General features: G+C 29.1%; 3 protein-coding genes across 3 annotated transcripts in view; 1 reads left to right on the top strand and 2 right to left on the bottom strand.

The window, feature by feature from the left end:
- Positions 1–1771: 1771 nt before the first annotated feature.
- On the bottom strand, positions 1772–4604 carry LOC126770938 (alcohol dehydrogenase [acceptor]-like). The gene is made up of 3 exons (XM_050490558.1): positions 4388–4604; positions 4067–4269; positions 1772–3841 (listed from the first exon to the last, which is right to left on the bottom strand). Exons 1-3 carry the CDS (start codon positions 4530–4532, stop codon positions 2402–2404), a joined length of 1788 nt encoding a protein of 595 aa, XP_050346515.1. The 5' UTR covers positions 4533–4604; the 3' UTR covers positions 1772–2401.
- A 767-nt stretch (positions 4605–5371) lies between these two features.
- LOC126770959 (geranylgeranyl transferase type-2 subunit beta) lies at positions 5372–8230 on the bottom strand. The gene is made up of 6 exons (XM_050490589.1): positions 7927–8230; positions 7719–7836; positions 7346–7439; positions 6838–7008; positions 5933–6086; positions 5372–5709 (listed from the first exon to the last, which is right to left on the bottom strand). The coding sequence occupies exons 1-6, from the start codon at positions 8118–8120 to the stop codon at positions 5439–5441; spliced, it is 1002 nt and encodes a 333-aa protein (XP_050346546.1). The 5' UTR covers positions 8121–8230; the 3' UTR covers positions 5372–5438.
- A 4167-nt stretch (positions 8231–12397) lies between these two features.
- The window catches only part of LOC126770952 (galactokinase-like), a 31024-nt gene continuing 27213 nt past the window's right edge, over positions 12398–16208 (top strand). Inside the window, exon 1 of the mRNA XM_050490580.1 lies at positions 12398–12504. The gene's annotated coding sequence lies outside the window, so the exon portion shown is untranslated. The remainder of the gene's footprint in view (positions 12505–16208) is intronic.

Raw genomic sequence — 16208 nt, 5'->3', positions numbered from 1 at the left:
AATTTATAATTCGAATCGTTTCTCGTCTATTCTCAGAGGAATTTATTAAAAAAAGAATACACTACAATTTATTAAAAAAAAACTAATTTAATTTCTACATTCCCATTTGTCGGTGGCAAATTAAATGTGTTTTTTATTTAATAATAAATTAAATACCGTATGTAATTTCAGGCTTAATCGTAAAATTGATCATATTTTTTGTAACAAATTAATTATGTAGAATATATAGGAATAGTTTTAAATAAATATGCAATAAGCATTATTTTTGCTTGATTAGGTTAAGTGAAATGTTAATATTAACCAAGAAGTCAGACACTCCGTCCAGTATTATTGTGTGCAGTATTGCATTGTGTAAGTTTTGCTCAGCACAAAGTGAATTATTATATTTATATTTTAAAATATTTATCGTAATATTAGCGGTCATTATAAAGACGCATTATTTTTTGTAAATATTTTTTCTAGTCGTTACTTATAAGAGTTTGCGAAAAGTTGTTTTATTGCACAAATGTAGTTACTTCGCATTTAAAATGTGTATAGATTAGTTTAGTTCAACTTCCGTCCGATTCTTGACAAAAGTTTTTATGACGATAAAGTTTTTGATGTGAACTTAAAAGCAGTTTTATATAATCTCAATAAATATATTAAGGTACTATGAAATAAATAGATAGATATTTCTAACAAAATATTGACTAATTCTTGAAATGTAATCATTGCTTACTACCACACAGTTTTTTTTTTATCAAATGTCTCAAAGGCACTTTCAGATGATCTGTAAACAAAATCTGTGAACAAAATCGCTACCATGTTATAGTCACAAAGCTAAAAATGTAATATAACGAAATAGGAAATAGTCCGAAAAGTATCCATACGTTTATTAGAATCAGATGAAATATAACCAGAATTTCTGTAGTATATGTATGTAACTAGAAAAAAAGCGACAGCGGAAAAAATAATCCGCCGCCGTCCAAAATAATACGCCGTAAGCTAGTCTAGACTAGACTTTATATGTCCGTTACTGGTTGCTTTAGATTTTATATAGATACTTTAAAAAAAATGTAGTCTTTCTGAATGCGACTAACCCACTTATAATTTGAAACATAAATATGTATTGATTTTATTTAAATAGTAAGCCAGCGTAATGAGAAATAAATAAATTAGGTTACAATGTTGAAATTGCATTCCTATATTGGTAATAAAGTTAGGCTTAATCTTTCTAGACCTTAGTCTTATGCTTTTTACAATGGGTATGGAAAAAAAAATTACAACCGAACTCTCATTCTGTTACACCTTGTTTTATAAAAAAGTAGGTAATTATATAGATAAATTGACTTATTTAATAATTTATATACGTAAATTAATTTTATATAATGCATTTTATGTAATTCCGTGGTTTTTATTTTCACATTTGTAATTATAATAAATAATCGAATGATATCTATAAAAAAAATTGGTAGCCGCTTTTGTAGAATTACCTACCTACCTGTTTGTGACTAAAAATAGAAAACTCATTTTAAATATATCTATGTATTAAACAATAACTAGAAACCTAAACGCTTTAATGGGATTTTTCTTCGCAATTTAAACATGTGTTTAATTTAAAAGCAATAATGTATTTTAAAATTGAAGTAAGGAAATAATTTTTATAGTAAATATGTATGAAATGTTCTTTTTATCGTCATTAATAAAATTAAACTAATAATTGGAATATATTTTGCGATATGTGGAAAAAAAGAATAATTTATTTATGAATTATGAACTTGGATGTATTAATTTTTTTTGTACTTGTAGTAATTATAATTAGTTTTACGAAATGGTTGTTTCAGAAACGTGGCTCAAAATATGTATGTATGAAACATTTGTCAATAGAAGTGACCTTAAATATATTAATAATAAAATGTTTAATAAAGCGTTTTATTTCATTCAATCTTTAATATTATTTTATTTACCAAAAATATTAATATTAACATTTGAAAAAATATTATAATTATTCTGTTACATATGTTCTATTGTTCCGAAAGCATATTCTCATTTGTTATTTTGCTTACTACAACGTTTTATATACCAAAATTATAATGATTCCATTATATTTTCATGTTTTCGTTCGACAGGTTAACTGTGACTAAGAGGCCTAAGGTGTTCGTACCTAACCGTAGTTAGGAAATTATAATAGTAAACACTAGCCTTACTTATTGTTTGTGAAAATTTGCCTATATATAGAATTCATCAATTTACTATTCATATTAATTGCGTATATATTATATGCTTTGTATAGTAAAAAATTAGCAATGGGAAATTGATTGTTTGATATTTCCTAGTTATTAGATTACATATATACATTTAATTTAATATTATAATAAATGTATCCTTATTATTTAAAAAAACGTAACTAAGTGTTTATTATTCACCTCACTGGACATGTATTTAACAAAAAATCGTTAAAAGAAATGTTATTACAAATCTTTTTTTTACTAATATTTGACATTACTTTTATATTATTTTCAAAAAATATATTAGCCATCATTGCTATCGCCGCGTTAATATTACCACTTGGTAATGTTGGCAGCACTGAGGCATCAACAACATACAGATTGTCTATTCCTAAAACTTTAAATGTTGTATCAACTACAGAATTATTCGATTCTGGCAGACCCATCGCACAGGTGCCTACTGGATGGTAGCTTGTTAATGTGAGATGCTTTACATAACACTCCAAATATAAATCTGAAAACATTTTGAAGTTTTCACATCCAGGGAATGGTATGTTATTAAAATGTGCTCCTATATTTTTCAAAGATTCTGTTTCAATGAGTTTTCTTATCATAAGAACACCATGTGTAATTGTATTTAAATCATCTTGGTGGGATAGATATTTAGGATCTATAAGTGGAGGAACAGTGGGATTTTTACTCTGTATGCGCACTTCACCCTTGCTTTTAGGGTGTAATAGTAATGCTAAAAATGTTGCAGTATATTTATCAAAAATTTTACTAAAATAATTGTTCCATACAGAATCCTTTATTTTTAATGTTTTTCTCAAATGACTACCCCTATCTGCTGATATACCAACTGGCAACACCATTAATTGCAAATTCGGTGACGTCTCATTTTTTGTTGAAATAAACCCTACAACTTCACATCCTGGTGTAGTTAAAGGTCCTTTGCCATAAAAAAAATATTTAAATACATTCCATAGATTCATAATATCAAACATTTCAACTGATTGGGAAGTATTAAATAGTACCAAGTCTAAGCCTGTACCAATATGATCTTGTAAGTTTTTTCCAACTGGCAAATGTTTTACTAAAGGTATATTTAGAGAGTTTAATAATTTTTCTGGTCCAATACCAGATAATTGCAGAATTTTTGCTGAATTAAATGTTCCTGCACTAATTATAACACCTTTTTTGGCAAACAATTTCATTTTCTTTGGCATAATAATTTGAACACCTATACATTTATGTTTTTTAAAAAGTACTTTTTCTACTAAAACATTTGTAAGAACATATTTCGATGTTTCTAGATTATAAGATGTAGTCCATCTTTTGCCCTTATTCTGGGTAAGAATGGATTTCATGAAACCAATTCCAAAGTCATGTTTTAATAACTCAAAATTTAATTCTTTGGCAGCTTTCAACACAGCTTTGCTGAGGTTACTTTCATATTGAATATTATTCAAATGAAGAATGTTTGATTCTATGTATTTAAATTGGTCCTCTATATATTTTTTGTTGTATATACCATGAAACCATTCTACATAATGAGATGTGTTTCCTCGAATATGTATCATGTTGTTCAATTTTGATGATCCCCCTAATATTTTTCCTTGGGTTTGCATGCATCTCTGTAAATAATAGATGTAAATAATCGATACATAATTATTTATAAAAAAAATTGAGGAATTTTAGCAATTAGAATTTTAGTTAATACACATAGCACAACTATTTATTGTATAAATTATTATTATTGAATTATATTTTTAAATTTGATTTTCAAATACAAATAAAATATGGATATTTCGACTTATTATGGGACTTGACTAAATTTTAAATAATTATAAAATTCTTACAGAATTTTCCATAGCAAAACAAGCATTTTCTTGTGGTTCCGTTTCATAATTCCAATCAAATATGGATTGGTGTAATAAGGGACCAAATGCTGGAATATCATGAAAGGGATGGCCTCTGCCACCTGCCTCTAGCACTATAAATGTGCAGTTGGTTTCTTTTGCTATTCTATGCCCTATCAATGAACCAGCCGTGCCAGAACCCACTGTAATATAAAGCATTTTTTAAATTAAATATATACATACATAAGAACAAGTGTCTGGACTTGTTCCTCTGGATTTTTTTAATTATTAAATCTTAGATATAATATTGGATTTACTTACCTATAATAAAATCATATTCAGACTGTATTTCACTAAAAAATGTTGTAGAAAAGAAATCGTAGTAGAAAACTAAATAAGTGAATATAGAAAATGAATAAATACAAATACTAAATATACATAATTGAGCTAAATGAATAGGAGACATTTTAAGTATTTTTATTAATGTCAAATGTCTACATTTTTACTGTTATCATTTATTTAAGGTTATATTTACATATTACAATAATATAAAATTGACACATGTCGGCAGCGGCACTCGGCTGTCAATTATTGTCAAATGTCAATTTGACAACAGTCATAACCTCTGTTCTGTGGTGCCGTAGACAGAGAAACTAATTCTCTGTCTACGTGTGGTGCAGATACAGTAACGATTGCCAACAGTATTCAAGACATTTGTAATTCTTAAATTGTACAAATTTAAATTGTTACCTATTGTATTTTAATCAGATATAATTCCCTTTTTTTTAAATTAAACGAAGCGTAGATATATCTTTTACTTATACATATAAGTAATAGATATATCTAAGCAGGATATATTTTTGAAATCACTACCTAATAATAAATGATTCATGATGATCAAGAGGTTCTTACATTTTTTTCTAATCTGACGTAATTATTTTTAAGCAAGTAAGTTAAATGTGAAGCTATCACGTCACTTTTTGAAATGTATAGTCTACCTAGAAAATATGTATTTTTCAAGATTAAATTGTATATATAAAAATGAATAAAATTAAACTGTGTCTGTGATTTCAAAATAACTGTCTCTTTTTAAGTTCAAGTAAAACAACCTTTTTGTTATTTTTGACTACTATCTAATAATTTAAATATTATATATATATATATATATATATATATATTGATGATTTATATATATATATATAAATCAAATAGGCTGTATATACGTTAGAATGCTAGACTATGACGTCAAAAACATCTTTTCAGGCTAAGTGCAATAAGAGTTAATTAAAAAACACTAATTAGATTATAAATTTATATTATGTTGTAGCTTACAAAGGCATATAAAAGCGTTATTTATAATTTATATTTAAAGCTAAACATATAAAATCTGAGGTTCTAACTTTAATCTATCAATTGTTTCTTGAGGCATACAGTATGTAGGATTAACACGTTTTATACTAGAATTTCCCAATAGAGATAGACCAGCTAACCCAAACAATGTATGGAAGGGGTCTGTTATGTCACCTGGCCGATCACTGAATCCCCCTGTTTCGGCATCTTGGCAAGCAAGGATATATTGTTCTAGATTCTTCTTGTCTACCCAATGTATTCTATTCAACATTGATAAAGATGACATTACCCACCTGAAATGTTGATAGATTTATCAGATTGTGCATCTTGAAAATGCGCTGCTAGTATTTCATTTAAGGATTAAATCTTGGAAGAATCAAGTTAGTATATTTTATTAAAATATACTTTTACTTCCAAGTACTTTTAATTTAAGAATGCCAGTTCAATAGGAAGTTACCTTCCTATTGAACGGGCATATTATACAAAATCCTTTTATGTTAAATTTATTTATGTTACCAAGAGTAACACAAATCCGGTAATTTTTCAGGTCTGCCATTAAGTCCACCACTTGGCAGCTGCCTTTCACAGAGCCACCAAGCCAGTTCATCAGCTTTCAGAGCATCCATACGTTTGCATATTGATAGTGTGCCAACACAACAGTAAATTAGTCCTGCAATTTATAATGAACATGTACAACAGTTAATAATAATTGTCATATATACATATTTTATTGTTTTGAAAACCATGTTGATTATGATTGAAAAAAAGAGGAATCAGCTTAGACAATTTTGCGCTTGTAGTAGTGCGCCAGCACCAGATAAATAAATAAACAAAAACTTTTTATGTTAGTTTATTTGTTAACTACATTTCGCTACTATAAGCGCAAAAACATATTCAAGTTAATTTGGCTGTAAGTGTGTATTTTATCTTTGGGTCTTTGCTCAGCAATGCAGTACTTATATGTTTTGAATGCAATAAATGTGCCATTTACTACTAACTGTGTTCCTAAACAATTAGCTGATATATATCAATAAAGGGTTTCACAGGGGTTGGTTATGTAAGAATATCTTGTTTGACAAAATTGGATTAAGGAATGCATTAAAATCTTTATCAATAATATTTGTTGACAAAATGTTAAAAAGAGAAAATGTTGTACAACAATTAAAACATGTGAATAATATTTATGAAAACTATTATTTTTTTATTTAACTATTATTCTTTTATTTCTAAAGAAAAATAATGATACATCTTTTATATCTAACAATTTCAACTTAAGTCTTTGAATTTCGTTGTGTAAATAGAGATTTTAAAGTATTTGCACATGGTAAAAAGTGAATATACTTTTTGTTTGGCTGCTATAAATGATGATTAAAATGTTAATAATGTATGATGAAAACAAGTGTAAATTTAAGTCATTATACCTGCATGGCTTTCAGATCCCGGTTTAGATCCGAATCCTCCATCAAAGTTCATACAACTCAACACAAAGTCGACGGCTTTGTTAACATTGATAGCATCAAGTCGATGGAGCAGGGAGAGGCACATCACAGCGCAGAATGAGAACCTTGTGTCAACTTCACCCCATTTGTCACCTAACAAAATATTTATAAATATTAAGGAATGTTCATTTTATAAGCATAATTACTCAAAATTTTCATAGTTCTATTGTACTATAAAAAAATTGCTTGAAAACTTAATAAAGGTTAATAATGTTTCAAGAATTATGTGATCATTTTGATATTTTTTTAACTTTAACTTTCTGTTACAAACTTAAAGAGATAATGCAGGTTTTGGTAAATTAGTTTTGCCTGACTAAAAATGCTGACAGAGTACCATTTACCCAGTTTATATATCACAATCAACATATCTATTTGTTGTAATAGATGTGATTACTATGATTGAAAATACCAAAATAAATAATAATATTACCTATAAAGCTACCATCTTCTTGTTGCATTGAAGTTACAAATCTGACTACACCTTCAGTGTCAATTGTGTCTAATCTATCATACATGGCTAAAACCTAAAAGTTAAAATGATGGTTACTAAATTTTTATTTTTTTAAGCTTTTCTATATAGACTTTTTTTGTACAAAAAATTTAAAACATGTTTAAGTTAAGGTACTATTGTTGAATAAAAACTAAAACTGAGGTTATTCATTCTTAATCATGAATGTAACAAAGATAACATTATTAAAAAATACAGGTAGTGTTAAGAGTTAAATATCGTTAATTTTCTAATTGGAACAAAAATATTTAGTAAATTATTTTGGATAGGACATATATATGTAAGAATATTTAACCTGCACAGCACTCAATGTATATAGCATATGTGGATCATGCCCATTGCTGGCTGAAAGGCCTCCACTCTCACTGTCTTGACATGAGGAAATAAATGCAATTATTTCTTCTTTGGGCATTCTATGATAAGAAAAAAATATATTTAAATAACAATTTTTGTTACATTTCAATTAAAAAGCCAAACTATTTCCAGCAATAAATCTAAAATACCTAGAAGATTGGTCCATAAGTTCCATAGCAGTTAGACTCCAATATATTCCAGACATACGCAAATATTCTGTCATACAATACTCATAGTCATCCTTATTTACACCATAACTAGCTAGAAAATCTGAATGTTTCTGTAAAAGAAGAGTCTTTGGTCGATCCTCGGAGAGAACAACATCTTTTGTCTTAAAAGACATTTTGTTTTATACGTAAAATTTATACTATACAGCTAATTAATCTAAGATTATCTACCTATTTTTATTACAATTATTTTAAATAGACTTATTCATGTTGCATTGTCAAATTCTAGTTTTGTCAATGTCACTTACTAATATGTAATGACATAAAGTCACTATTGCCAACTGCTAAATGATGGCGACAATAAAAAACGAAACTGTAGAAACGCTAAAATAAATAAAACACACACATATACCTTACGTAAATTACGGAAAATTATTTGTGTATTTTTATTAAAGGAAATATTAATTAAAAAAATTCCATGTGACATATTCAAATAGAAAATAAAGTGCGTTTGCGACATAGTATCACGTAGTACGGCCCAAGAAGAAATGAATACGAAATAAATATTATCTTTTCATTTGTATTGTCATATTTTTGTGTATAATATTTCCCTTATACTTGATTGCCTTTTTCTATCGTTTTATGAAATATATATATATATATATATATATATGTATATATATATATATATATATATAATATCATTGACAAGTATGAAATTTAAAAGTTGAATATCCGCACCAGACATGATCTATAAACATCTCAATTCGATAACTAATAGTAAATTTATTATGTAGGATTAATATATTCATAGTAGTTGTCAACAGAAAATAATAGCAAAAGAAGGTTGCACACAACGGGCCAATATTAATATATATAATAATATAATATTAATATGCGTGTATAGAATATAAGTTATATGATGTTAGTCGGTACTCATTTCTAAATAGATTTTGCTCAATTGTTTTGATTAACACTGAAATATTAAAATAAAAATTAATTTTATATTCGTATTTACTTCTATTTTATTCGAAACAATTACAAAATTAGGTGTGTATGTCCAAATATTTGTCCAAATAATTGTTAAGATGTAGTCGCTGTCTAGATGAACATGTGGTGAATCTCCTGGTTATTAACCTTATCAAGTTTATTCACATTTGTATAATGAATAGCGCGGTGGAAAAAGTTTTAGTACTTCTCCTTAATATGTGAGCTTTTGCAGTAGGACATATTGGAGTGACACTTACTATTTTTGATTTTATTGTGTCCAGCAGTGGGATAGTTAAAGCCAAGTAGTCTTTTATGTCATTTGTATGAATTTTATTATATCCTGTACAAGTATAGGAATGTTCTCCACAACAATTGCCCGAGTAAGCTTTAAGTAAAACTTAAGATTGGAAAGAAAAAAAAACAACAACTTAATTTTGGTGTTAAATAACTCAAGACTTACATAGGCGACGTACGCAAAATCATTCTATTTTTTCTGTTCTAAATTAAATAGCCATACTCATATGAAGACTAGAAAAAAAATTCACTCCATGTAAAATATGTAGGCGATTTACGATCTTACGATATACGATCTCGTTTGAATTATATTCAAAGTCGAATGGTCTTAAACGAATATGACAAATTCAATTATATAGTATTATTTATATTATACGAGATATAAAACAAATTTAATTAAGTAGTATCTCAAATGAGATTTCGAATTCTTGTCTTACAGTTATCAATCTTAGTTTCATAGATTCAAATGCACAAAAAAGTATTAAGTAAGACGTCAATTGAATTTTAGTAGTAGTATAGTTTAAAATATTACATAAAACAATTTTTACAATGATGAAATATTGCAAATAGTATTTAAAAGCAACGCTGTATAATAGGAATAGTATAGTTTGATAGAAATACATAGGAGATAATTAAAACTAAATCAGCTCTATGATTTGTACTCTTTTCACTTTGTTTACTGGTGGTAGGGCTTTGTGCAAGCTGGTCTCGTAGCACCCACTCATCAGATATTCTACCGCAAAACAGCAATATGTTCCTACTTAATATTTTTGTGTTTCGGTTAGAAGGGTAAGTGACCTTGTGTCACCACATACACAAGGGACATAACATCTTAGTTCTTACGGTTGGTGGCGCATTGGTGATGTAAGGAATGCTTAGTATTTATTACGGCGCCAATGTCTATGGGCGGTGAATAATTACTTACAGGTTGCCTGAATATGATATATAAAAAAGCCTTTCTTAATTTGATGTGTACCATTACATTCATTTCTTGTCACGTCATTATCAAGTCTGATTACTGTTTATGATATAAGATAAAAAATAATACCGTCGGTATCTAAATAAATACTAATAAACTATGAATTCTCATACATTAGTGTGCTGTTGTACAATTGTATGACATTTAATAGTTATAATTGTAATGCTTTATAACTTTACGGCAGATAACTACTATCAGAGATACAAGGGGCAATAAACAATGAAGTTGACCGCTCGATAACGTTTACAATATAAAGCTGTAATCACAATGACGTAAAAAAAGTAAGACTCCAGACTTTTTTTATAGAATAGGAAGGCCGACGAGCATATGGGCCACCTGATGGTAAGTGGTCACCAACGCCCTTAGACATTGGCATTGTAAGAAATAACAACCATCGCTTACATAGCCAATGCACCACCAACCTTGGGAACTAAGATTTTATGTCCCTTGTGCCTGTAATTACACTGGCTCACTCACCCTTCAAACCGGAACACAACAATACCAAGTACTGCTGTTTTGCGGTAGAATATATTCCCTGTTTCACTTTGATCTTATTCACCGTGCAGCTGGGAGTTGCAATTGAAATACTTTTGAATTATAAAAATCGCTGTTATTAATAAATAAAAAAGAGCCTATATAGCCCGGGGTTAGATACGTGAATCGTAAACGGATATTGCGGCTTCAAATACAAGTACCACTACTGAATTACAATTAATCTCACTCGTGGTGAACGAAAATTTGCCAGCTTCGTGGAGCAGGGTTGTGGAATAAGCTTATGCCTTGAGGGTAGAGGGCGTTACCAGTATAATAATTATAAATTTTACTTGAAAAAAATATATTAAGAAATGCAATGACCTTTCCTGATTAGATGTAATATCTATTAATAAGTGTTGATTACAAAAGTAATTTCTTAGGAAGTGAGGAGTTATTCGTTTACGTTTCTAGATAAAAGACTATTATGTTTACAACAATATTTCTTGGTCGAAGTGAATTTATTATAATATCATTTTAATGATATAATACATAAATAAATAATGTCCTCCGGACCGATTTCGGAAATGGTTTTTGATTTTGATTTTGCGCAGGACATATTATACTGAACAAGTGTGTGCACAAAGGTGCAGTCTTTATTCTCTCACTCTCTTAATCCGATGGGACGGCAATCCAACACGGCTGGAAAGAGTTCAGGCGCAGGGCCAACGGCTTTACGTGCTTTCTGAGGCACGAGAGGGTACACACTTCCAACTTTCAGACTTCGGGCTGCTTCTAAGAATTTTCGACAGAAAAACCCAATAACGTATTTATTGGTTCAACCTGGGAGTTGAACTCAGGACCTCCGGGTCTGCTGCCTTATATCTAGCCACTAGACCAACGAGGCAGAATAATATATAGTAAATACATAGTATATATCATGTACGTTGTTATCTTTTGTTTGATTTCTAATAAAATGTTTTTCCTAGTTTTTTTTTACAACATAGGTAAAGGACGAACAAATGGGCCATCTGATGGTAAATGGTCACTACCACACATAAATATTGGAGCTGTTAGAAATATTAACTATTCCTTACATGCATTAGTAAATTGTGCCTGTAGTTACACTTGCTTACTAACCCTGTGCCTGTAGTTACACAACAATACAAAGTATTTCTGCTTGGCGGTAGAATATATGATGACTGGGTAGTCATATATAGTTGCTGGCAGGACTTTGTGCAAGCCCGTCTACCCAGACGGGCTTGCACAAAGTCCTGTGTCAAAAAAGTGAAGTGTCACACATGCTTGAACTCGTCGTTTTATGAATTATGTACAACATAAATCTATAATAATATTATGAACGAAAGTAACTCTGTCTATCTGTTACCGATTTTGATGAAATTTGCTTGACGCAACTTGAAGCAAGTTTGAACCCCAAGAAAGGATATAGGCTATAATTATAATAAAATACAAAAAATTAAAACCTAATAAAAAACAGTCTCGTGCAATTGAATACGTCATAGAAGATTATTCCAAGGCCATTTTAGCTTAAGAAACGTTTCCAGAAAAGTTACTTTGAAACTTTGTAAATAAAAACAATTTTGTATTGAAAAATTTCGCCAATAGTCGTTTAACAAAATAATTATAAAAAATGAGTACAGGAGTGTCGTATGTAACCGAGACATCAATGTACATACGACTTACTAGATCGCGTATTTGAATGAACACCGTATCATCCCGGAGTGTCGGTTACACGCGACGCGAGCTAGAATTACTCTCGTTTTAACCGCTAATAATATTATTTTTTATATTCAAAACAGTTAAAGGTAAGTACAAGACTTTAAGTGACTTTTATAATATTATTTTGCTGATTGCAAGCACGCTATGTTCCGATTCCATGTAAATCTAAAATATTCATTTTGTATTTAATATGTATATATGTATAAAAGATGATTTAATATGATATTATTTTTATTGTGATTAAAAATATTGAATGTATATAACAATTCTTTGCCTCGGCTTTTAATTATGTTTTGAATTAGGAAATAATTTTACAAATGAAACGGGTTATGTTATGCCTATTTTTAATATATTATTATGTAAATAATATATTATGTATATAATATAAACTTAGGTAACTTAGGTTAAGTTACCTAAGTTTTCCTATTTCCAAAACTAAAGATTCTTTTGTCCAAATTTCTTTCATATTTCAAAGTGAATTGTCATCGACTAATCTTGCTCTTAACGATCAGCTTAACGTGATCGTTTGAAGATTATTTTTACAATAGAAGCTTTAAAATGATACATTTTAATTTGTACATTATATAAGTTAAAAGAATACCACACATAACTAGACATTTCTTCCAAACAAACTTTGCGTAAGATTTGTAAATTGAAATAAGTGTGGGTGACGTGTTTATGTATACCTACACATACATACCAATGATTCAAATATATTAAATAATAAAAATTCAGCAATGTTTAATGTTTAAGCTTGTTATCATTGTATTTGAAATATTCGTTCAAGTGTTTAAAAGCTAATTATTTGTTGTTACGCAAGAATAAATCGATTTCGTTTCTAAATTATTATATATATTGTAAATAATGAAAATACGAAAATATATTAAGTAAGAAAAAATATATCATTTCAATAATTTTATTTAGACTAGCTCATCTTTAACGATAATGATCACAGTTTCACATTGTGTAAAGTATAATAAAAAATAGATATTTTAGGTGAAAATTTCAAAAATCAGCATAGTTTACTTTGATAATCTTATCATTTCTGTAAATATTACCTTATGTCGACCATTTAATGGATGTCAATTTATAACGTAATGACGGTTAGTAGGATCAAGTCAGGTTACGTGATTGTTATCTCATTATCGAGAGAACATAATATTTTTATTAATTTTTGCTAATTTACGTATCTAATACATCCGTTACGATAGCAGTTACTCATTAACTTTATGAGTTATCTATAGCAGAGGATTTAATATAAACATGAGTCTAATATAAAAAATTCGGTTTGTTTATATTCTCTTGTTAAAAAACGAATATGTTAATTCAAATCGTTCTTAATAACTTACAAACTCTTTGCTTAAGTGTTTATGTTACAACCCATGTTCGATTACTTTTACTCATTCAATATTAATTTTCTTCTCCTTAAGTTATAAATGGCCAGCTATCGCCTGCGTGTTGGAGGCAGAGGCTGCGCTGGTGTGATGCGTTTAAAAGTGAGCTTGCTTCATACTAAATTTCATCAAAATCGGTTCAGTAATTTAGCCGTGAAAGCGTGATACACAGCTAGGCAGTCAGTCACACAGTTACTTTCTCATTTTTAATATTGTTAAGCATAGTTTAATATAAGTTTATAGAAATTATATTTTCAAGAAACATTGTTATAAAACATAATACATAGCCAGATAGTGGATTATTTGCATAATCATAGATAACTTTTATATCAAATTAGACTATTTATTTAATTATGGAAAGATAAATATTTGTATTTGTTCTGTAACATAATTTCTACTCGATATTAATATTCTGTTTTCAAATATTATAAAAATCAATCGCTATATAACATATATTATATTCTATTAATTATATTACTATTTATTGTATTTGCATGTGAATATTTAAGCCAGTCTACATAGTTAGTACTTGATGATTAATGAAATTTTATTAAAGATACGATCGGTTGTCGTAATAACAATTGACCTAAGCATTCTATAAAGGACCACCTTCAAACTAAACGTTCGATTAGAAGCCATTAATCAACATTAGAAACTCGAACTTTTTATTTCTGCGAATATCCAACTATAAATGTTTGATATTGGATTTCTCAAGCTAAAAGTATTTATGCGTGCATACAGCATTTATTTTATTAGTATTATATTGATATATTTTTAATTATTATATGAGATATATTTTAGAAATATAAAAGTTTTCATCAATTAATGTTTAAGATAAAGAACTGACTAAAAATCCATAAAACACAGTTGCTTACTGTGGCGGTATTTCTGCAAAAAGTCTGACAAGTTTTCACAAACAATTCTTAGGTCAGTGCGGAAACAATGCTATGCTGAGTAAGACATTTTTCTTAGTAAAACTAATGCGATATTAACGATCAGAGCTATTCTGTAAGAACAAACGCAAAACTCCCAAAGCACGGGAGTGAAACGTCAGAGTGATATGCGACATTGACTATATAATAATAAATAATAATAATAACATTTTAGGGTAACTCGATTTAAACGAGGGGAAGGTTTGGAGCTTATTCCACCACGCGGGTTAGTAGAATACACATCTGTGAATAAGCTCCTCCTCAAAAAACCACCTCAAACCTTCTCTTCAAAAAAGAGGGCAGGAGGTCTTTAGCCCAGCAGTGGGACATTCACACGCTGTTACGATTTAAAATATCCTATCACCGTAATTCGGTTTTACAGCATTTCATGAGTGAGTTAAAAAGTTTGTTTTTTCAGAATAGCACTGCTGTTTCTGTATCGAGAAGAAGTCAAGAACAAATTGTCTTGTGGGACTTACGATTAATAGTTTTTGTTCGTAGCTTAGAGAGCGTCTTTTTTAAAAACAACGTCCTTATGTAGCAGATTACTATGTGTTATGTAAAAGATAATATTTTTACAATTTGTTTTTTTTTTTTATAAAATACATAGGTCGACAGTAAAATGGGCCTCCGATGCTACGTGGTCACCACCACCCAAAGCCATTGGCGCAGCCAGAAATATTAACCATTACTTACATCACCAATGTGCCACCAACCTTGGGAATTAAAATGTTACGTCTCTTGTGCTTGTAGTTACACTGGCTGATTGATCCTTCAAACCGGAACACAACAATACTAAGTGTTGCTATTTAGCGGTAGAATATCTGATCAGTGAGTGGTAGCTGCCCAGGCGGGCTTGCACAAAGCCCTGGGAAAGTAAACTTTTTACTAAGTTTTGATTTTATACAAACATATAATGTGTTCTTTGACATTATCTAGATGCTGCGGGTGATCCCAAATAATTCAATAGTTTTAAAGAGCTGATCTATTACACAAAAAATAAGATATATTTCTTACGACTTCTCCAAATTCTCTTTTATATCTTAGAATGGGTTTCGTGACATATGGTTTAGAAATATCAATAATGAATCATGATTGTGTATGTGTTCGACAGGAAAATGTCTTTTTTCCACGAACGATAATAAAGACAAAGGTTGCTAATATTTGGAAAGGGTACATATCTACTACCATTGACCTCCATACATATATAATTATATATAGAGATTTAATCAACTGTTATCTAAAAAAAACATCTCTCCCTTAGTAAAGCATTCCATTTGTTCGTGAAATGGTTTTAATTGATTAAATTGAGTTAAATTTTAAATTGATTTTATTTATTTAGAGTTGATTATATTGTTTGTTGTTTGAACTTTTTCTGGAATACTCTTGTACAAACATTGTCCCAGAGAAGACTTTACTAATCCTGTGTTACCAGTTTGATAAAATAAAATACGTTTTTGCTTG

This window comes from Nymphalis io, chromosome 9 (assembly GCF_905147045.1).
Source record: "Nymphalis io chromosome 9, ilAglIoxx1.1, whole genome shotgun sequence".
NCBI classification, from domain to species: Eukaryota; Metazoa; Arthropoda; class Insecta; order Lepidoptera; family Nymphalidae; genus Nymphalis; species Nymphalis io.
Note: the sequence above shows the minus strand (reverse complement) of the source record. Positions and strands in the feature narration are given on the sequence as shown.

Coding starts and splice junctions, on each gene's coding strand:
- LOC126770938 (XM_050490558.1), bottom strand. CDS start 4,532: ATGTCTCCTATTCATTTAGCTCAATTATGTATATTTAGTATTTGTATT. Junction 4,270..4,387: donor TGAATATGATTTTATTATAG/GTAAGTAAATCC, acceptor TTTATATTACAG/TGGGTTCTGGCACGGCTGGT. Junction 3,842..4,066: donor GTTTTGCTATGGAAAATTCT/GTAAGAATTTTA, acceptor TATTATTTACAG/AGATGCATGCAAACCCAAGG.
- LOC126770959 (XM_050490589.1), bottom strand. CDS start 8,120: ATGTCTTTTAAGACAAAAGATGTTGTTCTCTCCGAGGATCGACCAAAG. Junction 7,837..7,926: donor CTTATGGACCAATCTTCTAG/GTATTTTAGATT, acceptor TTCTTATCATAG/AATGCCCAAAGAAGAAATAA. Junction 5,710..5,932: donor CCGGATTTGTGTTACTCTTG/GTAACATAAATA, acceptor TCAACATTTCAG/GTGGGTAATGTCATCTTTAT.